An 18,312-nucleotide genomic window follows, 5' to 3' on the forward strand; every position below is an offset into this window, starting at 1 on the left:
TCATATCATGGCTTGGTGCAGTGTTTGCCAGTCCTTCCCCAGCCGTACCCAAGAAGGGTGGGCGTTTAATCTCCGCAAGTATCTCATGGAGAAGGCAATGAGACCCTGATTGGAAACCCCCCCTCAACCCCATACATTGGCCTGAGTCATCAAGTAGCCTGCCTTCTGCTGCAAAGTCCAACCCCGGTGCCAGGGAATCCAGCTCCACACACCCCATGGCAGGGCCTGCTTGGGAAGTTAGGAAGCACTCCTCATAAGCATGGGAATAAGTCTTACTTTAAGTCCACTTCAAAGAAACCGGATGTGCCTGCAAGCAAATCCACCAGTTCAGCACATGAGGACTTAGGATGTCCTACGTCCCACAGGCAAGACAAGAAGCCAGAAACATTGGGCTCCAATGGTACCGCTGTCCCTTTCACATCAATATTTATCCCACCCACAGACTGTATCTCAGATTTATGGGCTCCAGCCATTTCCAATACAGAGTCCTACCCTTTGGGATAGCTACCGCCCCTAGAGTCTTTACCAAGATATTTTCAGTGGTAGCAGCTCATGTCAGACATTGTTTTCCCATACTTTAATGACTGGCTCTTCATCACCAAATCATGCCAAGAAGTCTATATGTCAGCCTCTATAATGCTCTGCCTCCTTTCCTCACTGGGAGTCAGAGTAAACATTGAAAAATCTGTTCTTACCCCCTGCAATCTTTGGATTTCTTTGAGGCAACCCTGAACTCTGTCACTGCAAGGGTGTGCTTGAGCACAGACAAGTTCCAGACCATGAATGATGATATAGCTCACATCTTGAGCAACCCTCAGGTCACAGTCAAAACCTGTCTGTCCCTACTTGGCCACATGGCCTTGTGCACATACGATACTCCATTTGCAAGTCTCCACCTTTGTTGCCTTCAAACATGGCTACAGTTGGTTTATTCCCCAAGCGATCATTCCACAAACTTCACACTGACCATTCCCACCAAGGACAAATCCTCATATGTATGTGTGGGGGTCCCCTTTCTTTCCTCTTCACTGAACAAGGCCATAATTACAGATGCGTCCCTACTAGGTTGGGGAGCCCATGTGGGCAACCACCCAGTGCAAGGAACATGGACAACTCGAGAGTCCAGAATGCACATCAGTGCCCTGGAATTAAGGGTGAGAAAGCAGGCATGTGAATCTTTTCTTCCATTCATCCACTCTCACCATATCCTGATAATGTCAGACCAACACCATGACAGTTTTCTACATCAACAAGCAAGACAGAGCAAGATCTGCCTCTCTGTGTGCAGAAGCAGTCAATCTCTGGAACCGGTGCATCAGCAGTCAGATCACCCTATTTACAGCCTAGCTTCTAGGGACGCAGAATGTACTCTGGCTCCCTCAGCAGGCACTTTGCTATCGACTACAAGTGGGGAAAATCACGACACAGTGCTGCATGGCATTTTCACGTGATGTTTCCTTCCCAGGCCAACAACATGTGCACCACCTATTGCTCCAGAGGAGCCCTAGGTTACTGCTCCCAGGGTGATGCTCTCCTTCTTTCCTGATCAGAGCTGTTCAACTATGCCTTGCCTCCAGTGCTGCTCCTGCAATGAGTGCTACGCAAGATCTGGCGGTACAAGGCAACAGTCATCCTGATCACCCCTTTTTGGCCTAGACAGTTCTGGTTCCCCAACCTCCTGTGCATGTTGTCTCGTCTGCCAATTTCACTGCCAGTGTTTCCCGAGCTCCTGACCAAATACAGCAGCAGGATCTAACACCCTAAACCATGACCACTCCACCTCAGGACCACAGTTGCCAACTTTCATGCAGTAAATAAACACCCTGACTTTCACAATAAGCCAAAAATCAAGCTAATCCCATTTCAAAACCAGGCCAAAACAAGCCAATCCCTAAGAACCCCAACACTCTGTGACTAGATCCCCCCGGTGTGAAATCTGGGACTGTGGTGAGCCCGCTGTGCACCCCGACTCTCTTCTCACCTTTCCCCTGCTTGCCAGGAGCCAATTTTTTTTAAAAAAAAAAAAAGAGGAAGGCAGCAGCAACAACCAACACACTAGAAGCCCAACAAGCTACTAGCCAACAAGCAACTCTCAAGCCAATAACAAGCCCAATTTCTGCGTGTTTTTTCTCCACGGGTTTGGCATGTCTGCTCAGGATGTGGTATTTGGATGGGCACCATCCCTAGACTGTACATGCTTTTCAGCCCTGTGAGAGATCCTCTCTGATAGCAGAAAGGACTTGACTAGGAAATGTGACCTAGCTAAATGGAAACATTTCTCGTCCTGGACACAACAAAGAGGTGTTCTACCAGAAGCTATGGATATTCCACTCATCCTACACTATATCCTAACTTTGAAGACATCGGGTCTCTCCCTCAGTACCGTGAGAGTCTACTTGGCAGCAGTCAGTGCATTCCATCAACCTACTGAGGGCTACTCTATTTTCACACAACCACAAACCAGTCGGTTCCGACTTCTGGAAAGGCCTGATAAGAACTTTCCCACCTCCTCAAAAGATTGTGCCCCAAGTGGACTCAAAACTTGTTCTTTTGGTACTGACAAGTGCTCCCTTTGAGCCCTTAGCTACTTGCTCCATCTCCCTCCTCTTCATGAAGGTCACCTTTTTTGTAATCCCATCGGTGAGGAGAGTCGGCGAAGGCAGACCCTCCATACACCATGTTTCATAAAGATAAAGTTTCTTTAAACTTACATCCCAAATTTATCCCTAAAGTGGTTATGGAATTTCACTTTAACCAATCCATTCACTTACCTGTATTCTTCCCAAAACCACGTACATTTCTAGAATAACAGACTCCACTCGGTCAATGTATGACCAGCCTTGGCCTTTTATCAACAGAGAACAAAACCAATCAGGAAGTCCCTGAGATTGTTTGTTTGTCACTGTAGTGGAGAGAGTCAGAGGGCATGCCATCTCCACCTAGAGAATTTCCAAATGGGTCTCTGGCTGCATTCTACTCTATCAGCTCTCAAGCCTCCCGCCCCCTACAGGATCTAGTGTATGTAGTTCATACACTAGAGCTCAAGCAACAACCGTAGTGTCTCTTCAGGACGTACCCCTCCTAGATACCTGTAAACTGGCCACGTGGAGCGCTGTCCACACAATTACCAGGCATTATGCCCTGGTACAGGACTCAGCTGCTGATGCCTCCTTTTGGATGGCAGTTTTCCATTCAACCCTACCAGTCTCAGCCTCACACCTTCCCCCTGCTTAGATACTACTTGTCAATCGCACACAGTGGAATGCAATCAGGACCATCACTCCAGGAACCAGAGGAGGTTACTTACCTGTACCCGGAGGTTCTTTGAGAAGTGTAGTCCCTCTCTGTATTCCAATACTCACCCTCCCTTATTCACAGTAGAAAAGGACCTGAAGAGGTGCTTGGTCTGTCTCGCCCTTTATTGCCTCTGTCGGAAGCACCAAGCGAGACAGGGCACATGTGCAGACCAATCGACGCTACTTTCAAATTTTCTGACTCCCAGCGCATGGTGCGCATGCGTAACCCACAGTGGAATACAGATATGGGCCCCACATCACAAAGAACCTCCAGTTACAGGTAAGTAATCTCCTTAAACACTCCAAACCAGAAATTCACAAAGGGCTAGGTGATGGTTTCCTTTCTCTTCTCCTCCCTGCCCCCTCCTCACCTTCCTTTCATGACAAGTATGGTTGATTGCTCTGTTTTAGTAGCATAGCTTGCCATTTGAAGCTTATGTGAGCTTTCATTTAGTTCACAGTGCACACTTTTTAAGTAATCTTTTACCAGCAGTTCCCAGGACACCGTCTCTAATACCACAATTGTATTCTGTTGTAAGTACAGGGTGAAAGTGTGGTAACTTAGCTAATGCAGTGTGGTGGCTACTTTTGGTAACTAGTGACATTTTAATGATGACTACTGTTTATTTTATTTGGTCACTTCCAGTTACAGGATCTGTTTACGTCTAGGCATGCCTCATAGCTGGCTGTTCTGCTTAGCAAGCTCTAATTATTGTGAATTAATTAGTTACAGACAAGTGGCTTATCTTTATGGCTTCGGGAGGAAAAAAGTGAAATCAGCACAGAGAATTAGAACTACTGTGAAAGTCAGCAAGATGCTGATAAGATAAAATGTGGATGGTGAGTTTCACTTAAAGGGTGGAGATGTTTTCTTTACCAGTGAAGATTTTTGTAAAAGGGGGCTCTGCATGCTGATTAGAGAGACTGGTGGCTTGAAGGTTGGAGAGACTGTTGGCTTGAGCAAAAGGTGTTAGTCACAGTTTGCCTTACAGACATTTCTTAGAGCAGTTTCATGTTTCTTCAGTTAAGCATCTTTGTTCAGGCACCTCATTTGTCAAAAAAGAATGTCGGGGAACCATGCAGCTAGAAAAAATGGGGGAAGTCGGCAGATGTTGAAAGTTTCTGAAGTAGAATAACAGCACAGTTTTCGAAGGGAAGTCTAAAAATTAAACAATCTGTAATGAGAAGAGCAGCATTTGGATTTGGTTATTGGTGTAAAAAGCTTAAGGTGTAGACCTAGGTTGGTAAATGTACCTTAATACAAAATTAGGTTTGGAAAAGTGTGCTTATTGTACTTTCAAAAGAATCTTAATACATGTAGCAATATAAATTTCACAAAGTAAAATGTAATGCCTGCCTTTTTTTGTGGACACTGTGTGTGTGTGGGTGGGTGTAAATATACAGTGTACAATAATGGGCTAAAACTTTTTGATGTGACCATTTCATGGAGTAATTTTGAATTTATTTCTAAGACAAATTTAAAGCCCATTCCTCCAAGCCAGCAAACATACAAAGCTTCTATTTTCAGAAGGATTTCTGTCCAAGGAGGGAAGGCTCACAGAACTGGGTACTCAATGTGGGATGGGGAAAATTGAGCATTACCAGACAGTTTTGCGACATAATCACTTCTGATCAAAAATATGTGTTTGGAGACTATGGTGGTGGTCCAAAGTGGTGGCTGGAAAAAATTTTTTAATATGGAAGATATTAGAAATTACCTTTAAAAAAAAATAACCAGCCTGCTCTGCATTATGCCGAGAAAGATCTGGGGTTTTTTTGTTCTTCATTTCCCCCTTCACCCTGGTCGCCACTGCCCTGAGGATTGCAAGTGGGAGTGGAAGGGGGGGATGGTGCACTAGAGAGGCAGGCTGCTCATCCCGTAGTGCTAGGAAGTTTTTCTAACCATAAAACAGTGGCCCCCCTGGTTAATGCATTGGTGTTGACTGACACTGAAGGTTGTCTTTGCACAGATCTTTGGGGTGGGTCATGGAGAGAAGAGGAAGCCCCCAGGGCTCTTCCAGGGACGCGCAGGACCCATTTAAAACAATACGTGAATGTGATTCAAAAGTTTCTGCTGTCCCCAATCTAGTGTTCCAAAATAAGGCCGTTTTGTCAGAAGATCTTGGGTAACACTGTAGGTTCTAGAAGGGGGAGAAAAGTTGATGCTTTCTGAGCTGTTGCAGGGCTGAGAATGCTATCTGGATACTTCATAAAGTTTTCTGAAAGATGGATTAATTTTACAAGTTATGCAATATTTTAGCATGGAAGTAAAAGGAAAATTCTTTCCTGAAATGTTCATTTGTTGAAAACAAATGGAAAAATATTTAAAGTAAATGCAGTACATTTCAGTAGTGATTTCTCTGTGCACAAAATTCAGTAATCATATCAAATCATGTTGTAACATGATTGTTACGTTGGCATAGAAATACGTCTTTTAAAATATTAGTTTCCTTCCACTTCCATCACTTAGTATTTACTAATAATATTTAGCACTTACCCAGTGCTTTAACATGGTCAAATGCTGTACAAAAGTTAGTTAATCCTCCCAATGCCCCTTTGAGGAAGGTAAGAATTACACAGTTTTAGCAACGGGAAAACTGAGGTAGAGAATTGAAGTGTCCTGACCAAAGTCACCAAGTGATTTACATTATTTTTATTGTTCAGAAGATGTTGATCTTAGTTGTAAAGAACACAAAAATGGTTTGTTATTTAAAATGATGGATACAGTTAGTTCTCCCTAACCCTCTAGTTTGCAGAATCTGCTGTGTGGAATATTATCATTCGTCCTGAGCTGGACTAAGCTGTCATAGAAGGGACTGCTAACTAGCCTATATGCTGAGCCAGGACTTCCTGACTTTCTAAACTTGTATTCATCCTCCAGATCACACTGCCCCTCCCATTTAAAATGAAAAGCAATAAAGATAACATAGAAAGGAGATCGGAGGTATAGGACTGGATGTGTGACTGATATGCCTAATTTGGGATCACAAAATAAATAGCAACTAAAGTGGTGATTTTAAAAATGTCTCCGGAGGCAATCCTGGCAGTTGGAGGCTGGTAAGCCTAACGTGAGTATTGGGCAAATGGGTAAAAAAAACAAAAAACAAACAAACACAAACAAAAAAACCCTCAAACAAACCTATAATAACAGAATGATTAGGCACATATGTAAACACAGTATGTTGAGAAAGAGTCAGCACAGCTTTTGTAAAGGGAAGTCATGCCTCACCAATCTATTGGAATTATTTGAGGGTATCTATAAGCATGTGAATAAGGATGATCCAGGCAATATAGTATACTTGGACTTTCAGAAAGCATTTGACAAGGTCCCTCATGAAAGGCTCTTAAGATCTTGGGAGACAGACCAGTCCTCGCTTACAGACAGGTCCCCAACCTGAAGCAAATACTCTCCAGCAACCACATACCACAAAACACTAACCCAGGAACTTATCCTTGCAACCAAGCCCGATGCCAACTCTGTCCACATATTTATTCAAGTGACACTATCATAGGACCGAATCACATTAGCCATGCCATCAGGGGCTCGTTCACCTGCATATCTACCAATGTGATATATGCCATCATGTGCCAGCAATGCCCCTCTGCCATGCATATTGGCCAAACTGGACAGTCTCTATGCAAAAGAATAAATGGACACAAATCAGACGTCAAGAATTATAACATTCAAAAACACTTCAACCTCTCTGGCCACTCAGTAAAACACTTAAGGGTGGCAATTCTGCAACAGAAAAGCTTCAAAAACAGACTCCAATGAGAAACTGCTGAGCTTGAATTAATATGCAAACAAGATACCATTAACCTGGGTTTGACTAGAGACTGAGAATGGCTGGGTCATTACACATATTGAATCTATTTCCACATGTTAGGTATCCTCACACCTTCTTGTCAATTGTCTAAATGGGCCATCTTGCTTATCACTACAAAAGCTTTTTTTTTCCTGCTGTGGTAATAGCTCATCTTAATTAATTAGCCTCTTACTGTTTGTATGGCAACTTCCACCTTCTCTGTATGTGTATATATATCTTCTTACTATATGTTCCATTCAATGCATCCAATGAAGTGGGCTGTAGCCCATGAAAGCTTACGCTCTAATAAATTTGTTAGTCTCTAAGATGCCAAAAGTACTCCTGTTTTTTTAAGTAAACTAAGTAGTCATGGGATAAGAGAGAGAGTCTTCTCATGGATCATAAAGTGGTTTAAAATGTAGGAAGCAAAGGATTTGAATAAATGGTCAGTTTTCACAACAGTGAGAGGTAAACGTCAGGGTCCCTCAAGGATCGGTACTGGGACCTGTGCTGTTCAACACATTCATTAGTGATCTGGAAAAGGGAGTGAAAACTGAGGAGGCAGAGTTTGCAAATGATGCAAAAATATTCAAGATTGTTAAATCCAAACAAAACTGAGTGACTGGGCAAAAAAAAAAAAAAAGAGAAAATTCAACATAGGTAAATGCAAAGTATAGTAATGCACATCTGAAAAAATAACCCGAACTACACATATATGATGATGGGTTCTAAAATAGCTGTTACCACTCAAGAAAGATCTTGGAATCACCATGGATAGATCTCTGAAAACTTCAGGTCAATATGCAGCAGCAGTCAAAAAGTTTAATTGAAAAGGGTAGAAAATAAGATGGAAAATATCATGCCACTATATAAATACCAATATCTTGAATACTGTGTCCAGTTCTGGTTGCCACATCTTAAAAAGGCATAGTGGAACTGGAAAAAGGATTCAGAGAAGGCGGCAAAGATAATCCAGGTATGGACTGACTTCATTACAAGGAGGAACTAAAAAGATTAGGGCTGTTCAGTGAGAAGAGACATGACTAAAGGGGGATATGCTAGAGTAGTGGTCACCAAACTGTAGGGTGCGCCCCCTAGGGCAGCATGGAGGAATGTCCGGGGAGCATGGCAGAGCCCCAGCCAACCCCCATGCAAGGGTGAGGAGGGAGCGTGCTGTGGCCCTGCCCCGGCTGTGGCCCTGCCCCGGCTGAGGCTCTGCGCCTGGCTGAGGCTCTGCTCCTGCCCCCCTGCTTAGCCATGACTCTGCTCCTGGCCCAGGGGGGCGTGGACACATTCCTTCACTGGTAAGGAGGGGGAAGGGGGTGAGAGGAAAAGTTTGGGCATCACTGTGATAGAGGTTTGTGAAGTCATGAATGGTGTGGAAAAAGTAAATAAGGAAGTGTTATTTACTCTTTTCAACACAATACAAAAATCAGGGGTGATCTGATTAAATTAACAGGCAGTAGACTTAATACAAACAAGAGGAAGTACTTTTTCACATAACACACAATTAACGTGTGGAACTCATTGCCTAGGGATGTTGTGAAGGCCAAAAGTATAACTGGGTTTCAGAAAGTACTAGATAAGTTAATGGAGGATAGCCAAGATGATCAGGGATGTAACCCTGTTTTTGGGGCGACCCTAAATCTCTGACTGCCGGAAGTTGGGAGGGGGGAAGATGGTGTGGATCACTCCAACTGTCCAGTTCTGTTTATTCCCCATGAAGTTCTAGTACTGGCTACAGTTGGAGACGGATGTACCGTTGGTCTGAACCAGCATAGCAGTTCTTGCATGTTCTTACTATAGGATTTGCTGAGTCATAACCTCACTTTAGGATCTGTTTATCAGGATTTTGCTTATAAGGATATAGCCTTAGATGTACAGGTCCTGCATGGGTTTGTGGATGGAGGATTTGCCAAAAGCCTTTCTGATAGTTTAGTTGTTGGTTTTTTTTTATTTTGTGTTGAAAGTTAGTTATTAATTGTGGGCTGTCTGGAGAAATTATTCTGCATGTTGGCAGGGTTTCTCTCATTCAAATGTTTTTGTATCTGCACAGGTCATGAATGCAGATGGCAGTAGCAGGAGAGTTCTGGTGGAGGACAAGCTGCCTCACATCTTTGGATTCACTTTGCTGGGAGATTACATCTATTGGACTGACTGGCAAAGGCGTAGCATTGAGCGAGTGCATAAGCGTACAGCAGAAAGAGAAATCATCATAGACCAACTGCCTGACCTAATGGGCCTGAAAGCTACTAATGTCCATCAGATCATTGGTGAGTGACTGAAAATCAGATCTGGACAAAAAGTGTGAAAAGCAGCTTCATAAGCAGCTGAATGGGGTAACTGGTTCTTTCACACTGTAAAGACACTACCCCAAAGTATAAACAAGAACAGAGAGAAAATCTGTGGTTGTATTTAACTCAGCTAGTGAGAGTAGGGAACGGTGTCATCAATGATCTTCTGCAGGCTTTGAGGGCTCGATAGCCTGGTCGTCATCTTAGGGCTTGTCTGCTCTTCAAATGCTACAGCTGTGCTGTTGTACTGCTTCAGTGTAGACACTGCCTACTCCGACAAAAGGGGTTCTCCCATTGGCATGGGTAATCCACCTCCCCATGGGGTGGTAGAAGAATTTTTCCGTCGACCTAGTGCTGTCTGCGCACGGACTTAGGTGCGCTTAACTACGCCACTTAGGGGGGTGGATTTTTCACACCCCTGAGTGACATGATTAGGCTGACTTAATTTTCTAGTGTAGACCGGGCCTTATTAGAACATGTACAAAATTCAGTTTAGTTACGTGTTGATTTGTATTTCTTTAGGACCAACGGTTGGTTAATAAAGCTAAGACTGTTCTATAGGCCTTCATCTCACAACCTGTCTACGAACTGTGCTCTGTGTCTGCACGAAAGCTAGGAGCGACACAGGTTTTGCATGTGCACTGATTGGTCTAAATGGGCACTAAGTTACATGTGTCAAATGCAGGCCTCCTCCCAGCTGTTTGGCCTGTGTGAAATGAGTGTTTGGTGGTGTTGGTGCAGCTCTTAATAGACAGACTTCCATAACCTACACAAAAAACTATCACAATAGTCTTCTTTATTAGTGTTCTGAATGGGTGTGAAGTCTGCAACTATTTCCATTCTTAAGGTAATTGCTATAGGACAAGGCTGAGGTAGATTGTGGGGCAATGTACTGTGGAGAAAGTTAGCACTTCTGTCTGAGGATAATTCTCTTGAAAAGGATGACAATGTCAAAAAATTCTTTTTGCTTCTACTGAATGTGCAGGTGCAAACCCTTGTGCAGAGGACAATGGTGGTTGCAGCCACCTCTGTCTGTACAGACCTCAGGGCCCTCGCTGCGCCTGTCCCATAGGCTTAGAGCTCATCAGTGATATGAGGACTTGCATTGTCCCAGAAGCTTTCCTGCTCTTTTCTCGGAGAGCAGATATCAGGCGAATCTCTTTGGAAACCAACAACAACAATGTTGCCATCCCACTTACGGGAGTCAAAGAAGCTTCTGCTCTGGATTTTGACGTGACAGACAATCGGATTTACTGGACAGATATCTCACTGAAGGTAAAGGAGGGAGTTGTCTCTGTCTAGTGTTCAGTCCTGCATGGGCAGCAGGTATCAAAGGCCGGGGGAGGCTGTGCCTCCCCAAACAGCCCTGTGTTGTCCCACCCATGCTCCGCTCCCAGGTCTCCTCCTGCTTCCCGCTGGGGCTCTGTGGCTCTTCCTCCATGGCCAGAACCCCGGCCTGGGGCCGGGGACTCCTGGTGGCTGGAACTGGTGCTCACACTGCCCAGTGTTCGGGGCCGGGGAGGGCGCATCGCCAGCCCAGCGCTCCTGTGGGGGAAGGGGAGTGGGAGGGGCGGGGCCTCGTGTAGAAGGGGCAGGCTGGGCCAGGGGCTTGCTGGCTAGCCTCCCCGAGCCCAGGGTTCACTCTCCACCCATGCAGTCCTGCTATTGCTGCATTGTCAAAACACTTTAAACTCAAGAACTGACCAACAAATAAATTTTACATAATTCTAGTTCAGAGGGAAAAGCGTGACTCAACACAAAATGTCTTCATATCCTGGCTAAATTCAGACATGTTCTTTTTAAATCAGTGGGTATATGTTTTTTCACATACACAATGAATTTGCAAGGATAAAAGTCAGCATTTTGTGGAAAACTGAAACTGGGGGAAGACGCCACTTTGAGGGAGATTTGGGGGACTTAATATGGATATCTTGCCAAATACATTGTGGGAGGGAACTGTGTCTTGAGCCTGAAGTGAAAGCTGATGTTAATCTTACTTCGGTATGCATTAGTTATGAAGATACCATACATTAGGTGAAATATGGTATGAATGGTAAGTTATACTGAAATAGCTAGATTATTCGGTTGAGACTGAAGTATTGGGGAGTATTGCAGATCAGAAATAGGCATTTCAAAAGGCAGACAAATGGTGTACAAGTTTCAGCATCGATATCCACCAGTCTAGTTTCACACACTCATTTTCAGGAGGAGTAAATTTATTCAGAAATGGAAGTATCAGGATTTTTTAAATAAAGGCTTACACAATAACTTGCTGTGTTCGGCACTCTGTAATTTAGGAGTTGGGCACACAAGGGCTGAAAACTTAACTTGTAAATGAGTTTCCAAGAGGGAAGCTGGCCAAACTGTTGTAGAAACTGGTTTAACTTGAACTGTGGTTGAAATAGATTAAACATTGCTCCCAACGTTGGTTTGAAAGGGCATTGTAGATAGGGATTAAGGGACCCTGAACTCCCAATTATGGACACTCTTGTGACATCACTGGTTCTAGCGCACAAACTGTAAGCAAACAGAATTGAACTTTGACTTCTGCAGTGTTAGAAACATGAGGAGTGAGGGATGGGAAGAAACTAGTGTTTGCATACCATTGTTGTCCCTTGGCAAAGATATGTTATCTTCGGGCTTCTTGGTCATAATTGTATATCAGTGAATGGCTAAGCTGTGAAATATTATACAATTATGGCTGCCTCTGTTGTCATAGGAAGGTCTATGAAGTTGAGAGTTAAAAGAGAGAAATCTTTTGGACAAAAGAGAGATCAAAACTCTTCTTAATGGAGAATTAAATTAGTTGCTTACCATCCATCCATAAACACTGGCACTACAGAGCTAACTGACTTCTTGGCTATTGATTGTTTTCATCTGGGTGATGATTTGTTCTGAACTTTTTAGATGAGGATCTTGTTTAAAATAAATCATGGCACTGACACAAGACATTTCTCACAATCACAGTGTTCACTGTGCTGGTGTGTTCTGCCCGCCTGCCCCCTCCAGCCTGTGTGCTGTCTGGTGTATTTAGATTGAAAGCTCTTCGGGGAAGGGACTGTCTACTAATCTGTATTGTGCCTACCACAGTGGTCCCCGCTGTTAATTGATCCTTGGGCACTATCATAATAAACATAATTAATTAATAATGTGGCGTGGAGTGGTTGGGTGGGGAGTGGCATGTGATATACAGGAGGTTGGGTTAGATGGTCTGGTGGTCTCTTCTTGCCTTTAAATGCTGTCTTTGTGACTCTAAAATATTGCTCCTCGCTGTAGCATAGAAGCTTCAGCATGAGCCTGAGAATTCCAAAATGTTTTCTCCTCAAAGCTGTCAGTGAGTTGTTAAGGTCAGTGTGGCATGTAGACTGCTTAATGAAACCCAACTAAAGTCAACCCATTTATTTCTTCAGTGACCTTTCATAGAGCATAGTAAATCAACACTCTTGAATAGGCCTTATTGTTAATTGTAGGAGTAAGCAGCAAATTGTATGAACTTCTTTTCTGCAAAATGCCTGAAATCTGAAAGTTTTTAAATGCAAACCCCAATGACAGACTGGTAAAATTCCTAATTTGCCTGTGTATCATTGTATCCCTGAAGACTATCAGCAGGGCATTTATGAACGGCAGTGCACTCGAACATGTGGTGGAGTTTGGCTTGGATTACCCAGAAGGCATGGCAGTAGACTGGCTAGGGAAGAACCTGTATTGGGCTGATACCGGAACAAATCGTATTGAAGTGTCAAAGCTGGATGGACAACATCGTCAAGTATTGGTGTGGAAGGATCTGGACAGCCCCCGGGCACTGGCATTAGACCCTGCTGAAGGGTAACTTGCTGACTTAATTTTATGTTTACAAACTTCTTAAAAATAACACATGCATAATTTCTGTAGGGCATGTTAATGAGGCACCAGTATATAAATCCTGAGAGAACTCAGCTTGGGAAATATAACCTAGTAATTTAGAATACAAGGGCTGGAGGAATGTGCTCTTAATGTCCTTGAATAATCATTAGGAATACTTCACAAAAATCAGAGAAGCTCATTAAAAAAGGATTTATATTTAGTTTTTTAATTAATCATAAAATCGAAGTAGCTTTGGGTTTATGGAATTCGTTAATTAGAAAAGGTCCATCACACTGAAAGCTCTGAAAATATTTGTCCTTTTAAAATGGAGCTCCCTTCATCACAGATTAGGGTGTTGTGAGGGTATTATGTGCTCTGCCTCTGAGGGGAAGGGGAAGCTCACTGTGTGAGAATAAGGAGAGCAATTATTTTGGAGGGAAGGGACAAGTTGGGTAGGCAGGGGAGGGAAATAGAGCAGTTTTCGTGGATGCACTATCTGCCAATCCAAAATGTAAGATTTTTATAAAGGGGGAACTCTTTTTTTTTTCTCCAGGAAAATGGACTCAATCACATTAAAATGTAATAAGAAAAAAACGGTCATAATACTTAACATCTAAATAGCACTTTATAACCTTGAAATGCTTTACAAGCATTTACTAATTTATTCCTTGCAAAATCCACGTGAGAGACGCTAGTTATATATTACCCCAATTTTACAGATGAGGAAACTGAGACAGAGAAATTTAGGGTCTGGTTTTCAAACACGCTGAATTCCCGCAATTTACACTGACTTCAGTTGGAACTGTAGGAGCTCAGGAACTCTGAAAATCAGCCACTGAATTATGTGCTCGAGTCCAGACTGAGTCACTGCAGAGCTTGGAAAGTCTCAGGATTTCCAGGCTCCCATTCACTAGGTAGAGCTGCCTCTCCATACCATCTTTCACTTGAAAAATAGCAGTTAAAGTTTGCTAAATACCAAAAATGTTCATCCAAAGTGGGAGAGAACTAAATTTGCAGATGTGATATGCAAATCTGAGCCAGATGTTTTGGGAGTATGCTGTGTCCACGTAGTCCCTCAAAGCAGCTCAATCCCTGGAGTTGCAGATTAGTGCTGTGATTTTACCACTTACCTTGAGGTTTGTGACTCCTTTTCATCACTGGTATTCACAAGAGCTAGTATTTCTCATTTACTGCAAAGTTCCTCATTTTCCCTTGCTCTAATAGCTGTCTGGCCAGAAATATTGTCAAAACACACGTAGACCAGAGTGGTTCTCAGTTCCTCATCTTAAATTCACACTGGGACCCCGACAGTGAAGTTGCTTTACTTGCATTCTCTCTTGTTGTTTTTAAAACAGTAAATAATCACCAAGATTTTCAAAAGTGGGTTTTCTTCTTAATCCTATGTTTAGACACCTAACTCAGCAGCTTCCTTTGAATAATGAGCCTATGTATTTAGGAACCTATCCATTATCTATCCATTTCTTTATAGTCTTGGCCAGTACATATTCTGTCAGATCACTTCACACTCATAGTGATCTTATTCCTATTTAGTTTAGCTTACCTATCTAACCTTTTTGGGTGTTGTGTGTTCAAGATATTAGGGTCAGCATAGTCCATGGCAGGCAATACAAAGAGTTTGGTATCATACATATGGAAACACATCTCCCTGCTGCAATGCAGTGATGCCAGAGAACAATAGTATATGCTTATGTGGTGACTGCTATCACAGTACTTAGATGATCTGTATTCTATACATAGGAGGGTGAGAGCATTACCTTGGTTCAGCAGTATCTGAGATGAAGTGTATCGTTACCCAACTGCAGTGGAAAGCCTCTGAGATCTGTTTGCAAGGCCAGAGACTCTCAATCTGAATGAATACAGTGTTATTCTGCATGATTCAAATTTGCAATTAGGAATACTTGAGCTTTTATTCTGGACAATCTGTTACGATTCAGCTTGTTGGGAGTACATGGGAGAAGAACTTTAAAATGTCCTGCAGAGCACCACTTTGTCACACAAAATTAGTTAAGCTTAGTTCCCATTTCTGGTCAGCTGCCTCAACCCAGTACTAGATCTGGAACAAATCCGTTTCCTTTCCTCTTCCTCCCCCATCCCCCCACGCATGCCAGATTGTTATTGCAACTTTCATATCACTTAAATGAAACTTCCCATGGCCTTTCTGTTGTGGAGATTTGTACTAGATCTGTGCTGGGCATCTGACTGGGTGAAAAGCTTTTCAGGTACCCTGACAGCCAAAGGAAGAAACATTTTTCCTTGATCATCAGGCAGTTACTTCAGAAACCTCTCTCTCCCTGGAGAGGTTGTGTTGATGCAAATCAGGTTTGTCTGAACGTTATCATGACCTGGGATAAAGGTGTTTAATTTGGCTAGTTATGTTATATTCAAATTTTAAGCACTATGTAGTCATAACATTTTGGAAGATGTGTACTTGCCTTGCTGATACCAAATGTCTGCACAAGAAATATACTGTTTTAGGAAGGATTTTGTGGTGTGTTTAACATCCTTTAGTAAAACATACACTGGTATGTGAAATGTTGTAGTATCCTTGATAACTCCACATTGGCAACAAGTGAGGCATAAATTAGCAGGCAGGTGTGTGATCCTTTGTATCCATATCTGAGTGAAATGGAAATACCATACAGTTTTGTGGTACTTCAACCATGAAAATTGTCTAGTCCATTGCTATCTATAAAAGCAATCTCTGGTGTGGAAATTAGTGGAGAAAGGAAATATCCTCACTCTCACCTATTTTAAAAGAAACATTTAGTTTGGTGTTCAGTGGAGGATTGAATAGAAGCAGAAGGCAATTTTTGTTGCTCATGCAATGTGCTTTGGACCAATTTTTGATAAAGAACAACATGCAATTTAATGTACCCAGATGCCATCCTGTTTATTATTAGCTTAACACACGTGAACTAGTTAAAGACTGAAGGGCTCTAGTAAGGAAGTCCTTGGTAATGGTCCAGCTTTGGATGGAGCAAATATTATTGAAAACAGTATAGGGAAGTCTGACTCATTTCCTAGCTTGTATTTTGAGAAAAATATTTAATGTAATGTGTTTTAATAAACACTTAAATTTGTAACTCTGATTTTCTGTTCCCTTTCTTCTTGCTTTTGTGTTGTTTTTTCCTTTCATGTACTCACAAGAAATGTTAAGAGTCTGCATCAGCACAGAACGTCTATATCAGATAAATGAGAAATTTCTGGCATTTTTATACAGGTTTATGTACTGGACTGAGTGGGGTGGGAAGCCCAAGATTGACCGAGCTGCCATGGATGGAAGTGAACGTACTACTTTGGTACCAAACGTGGGGCGAGCTAATGGGCTAACAATTGATTATGCAAAAAGAAGACTTTACTGGACTGATCTAGATACCAACTTAATAGAATCTTCAAATATGCTAGGTAAGCTGCTGTTGCTTTTTCTGTGCAAGCTGTGTATTTTTAGTTACATGTAGGACAAAGCTGTCAACTGATAGCTTTTGGAGTGTCCTGTCCGGCAAAAAATATAACCAGCATTTGTTGTGGCGAGGTGGTAGGAAAGCCAAACTGCAAAAAAGCTCATAGATATAATACGCTCAGAATTGATTTAAATAAAAAAAATTTTTTTTTAAAGTAGGCGTACTCCATTGTATGCATCAGGCATGAGAGTAGGACGTATGTGTGAAAGAGAGAGACAGACGAGGAAGGGGCCTTGTGCTGCAGACGGGTTGTTCCAGGAGACTGGCAATCCTGGTGGAAGCTGATTTTTAAACTAATTTTTTTTTGTTGCCTTTTTTAACCTATCCACAAAGAAGCAATGTCTAACACATTGTTAGAAAAACCCAGTATGTCCCCAGTAATTCTTCTTGTTTTCCTCTCTCCCTTTTTTGAAAACAGGCCTTGACCGTGAAGTTATAGCCGATGACTTGCCTCACCCGTTCGGCTTGACTCAATACCAGGATTACATCTATTGGACAGATTGGAGCCGGCGCAGCATTGAGCGAGCCAACAAGACCAGTGGCCAGAACCGGACCATCATCCAAGGCCATTTGGATTATGTGATGGATATCCTGGTCTTCCATTCCTCAAGACAGGCAGGCTGGAATGAATGTGCATCTAGCAATGGGCACTGCTCCCATCTCTGCTTGGCAGTGCCAGTTGGTGGTTTTGTGTGTGGATGCCCAGCTCACTATTCCTTGAATTCTGACAACAGAACCTGTAGTGGTAAGCCCTAAGCACAAATGACAAATTAGAGACACAGGGAAAAGAATGCCATGTTTGTTGTTCCGATGGGAATAAATTATGGAAGCAAATGCAATTTGGTAACAGATAAAAGTATTTTACTAGGGAAAAAAAGAAACATTTTCATTTCTTCTCTATTTATTTTGAGTAGCAACAAAGAGGAGACCATTTGCTTTGGTACAGGAACATAATGTGCCAAGTCATGGCTCGTTTCTACCTTTGATACTGAAAGGTTATTAAAAACCTTTCCAGTTCCAATGCAAAGTTTTAAAGCAGGATGTTCTGGCAGAGGGGGTGTGTGTGTGAATGTGGCTGGATTTTGTTTTCTAACCACACTAAAATCCTACCAGGCAGTTGAGTAAAAGTTATGATATTTAAAAAAAAAACTGGCTGGATTTTGTTTTCTAACCATACTAAAATCCTACCAGGCAGTTGAGTAAAAGTTATGATATTTTAAAAAAAAATTCCAGGCCAACAGCTTGGCAACGGGATTAATTTCAGTGAACCTTTTTATTCATTCTGCCAAGCAGAATAAGGCTGGGTAAGAAGAGAGGCTGGAAACACTTCTGCTTTTGTGCCAGCCCATGAAAGTTATTTCATGTCCCCTTTTATTTTTTTGAGATTTACCAGGCATAGAGGATTAATGGGATTTTGGTGTATGTTTTGGAATGTTGGATGCGTTTTAGGTTGTTGGAGGTGAATTTAGTTGTGATTTATATTCCAGCTTGAAGAGGTGCTGGACAGACCTTCCTTCAGAGCTCACCCCAGTGTGGCTAAAGACATTGCTTTTGAGTGAGAAAAGAGGCCCCAGGGTGCTGCCTTCACAGC

At 42.5% G+C, this 18,312-nt stretch overlaps 1 protein-coding gene across 2 annotated transcripts in view; it reads left to right on the forward strand.

Moving 5' to 3' along the window:
* LRP6 (LDL receptor related protein 6) overlaps window positions 1-18,312 on the forward strand; it is a 191,372-nt gene that overhangs the window by 137,527 nt on the left and 35,533 nt on the right. For both annotated transcript variants that reach the window (XM_084627378.1, XM_084627379.1), the window contains 5 exons: window positions 9,159-9,375; window positions 10,382-10,671; window positions 12,995-13,221; window positions 16,481-16,665; window positions 17,140-17,466. In XM_084627378.1, coding sequence (XP_084483504.1) covers window positions 9,159-9,375; window positions 10,382-10,671; window positions 12,995-13,221; window positions 16,481-16,665; window positions 17,140-17,466 — 1,246 coding nt within the window. The remainder of the gene's footprint in view (window positions 1-9,158; window positions 9,376-10,381; window positions 10,672-12,994; window positions 13,222-16,480; window positions 16,666-17,139; window positions 17,467-18,312) is intronic.

The sequence above is a fragment of the Lepidochelys olivacea genome (assembly GCF_965140295.1).
Source record: "Lepidochelys olivacea isolate rLepOli2 genome assembly, chromosome: 1".
Lineage (NCBI taxonomy): Eukaryota > Metazoa > Chordata > Testudines > Cheloniidae > Lepidochelys > Lepidochelys olivacea.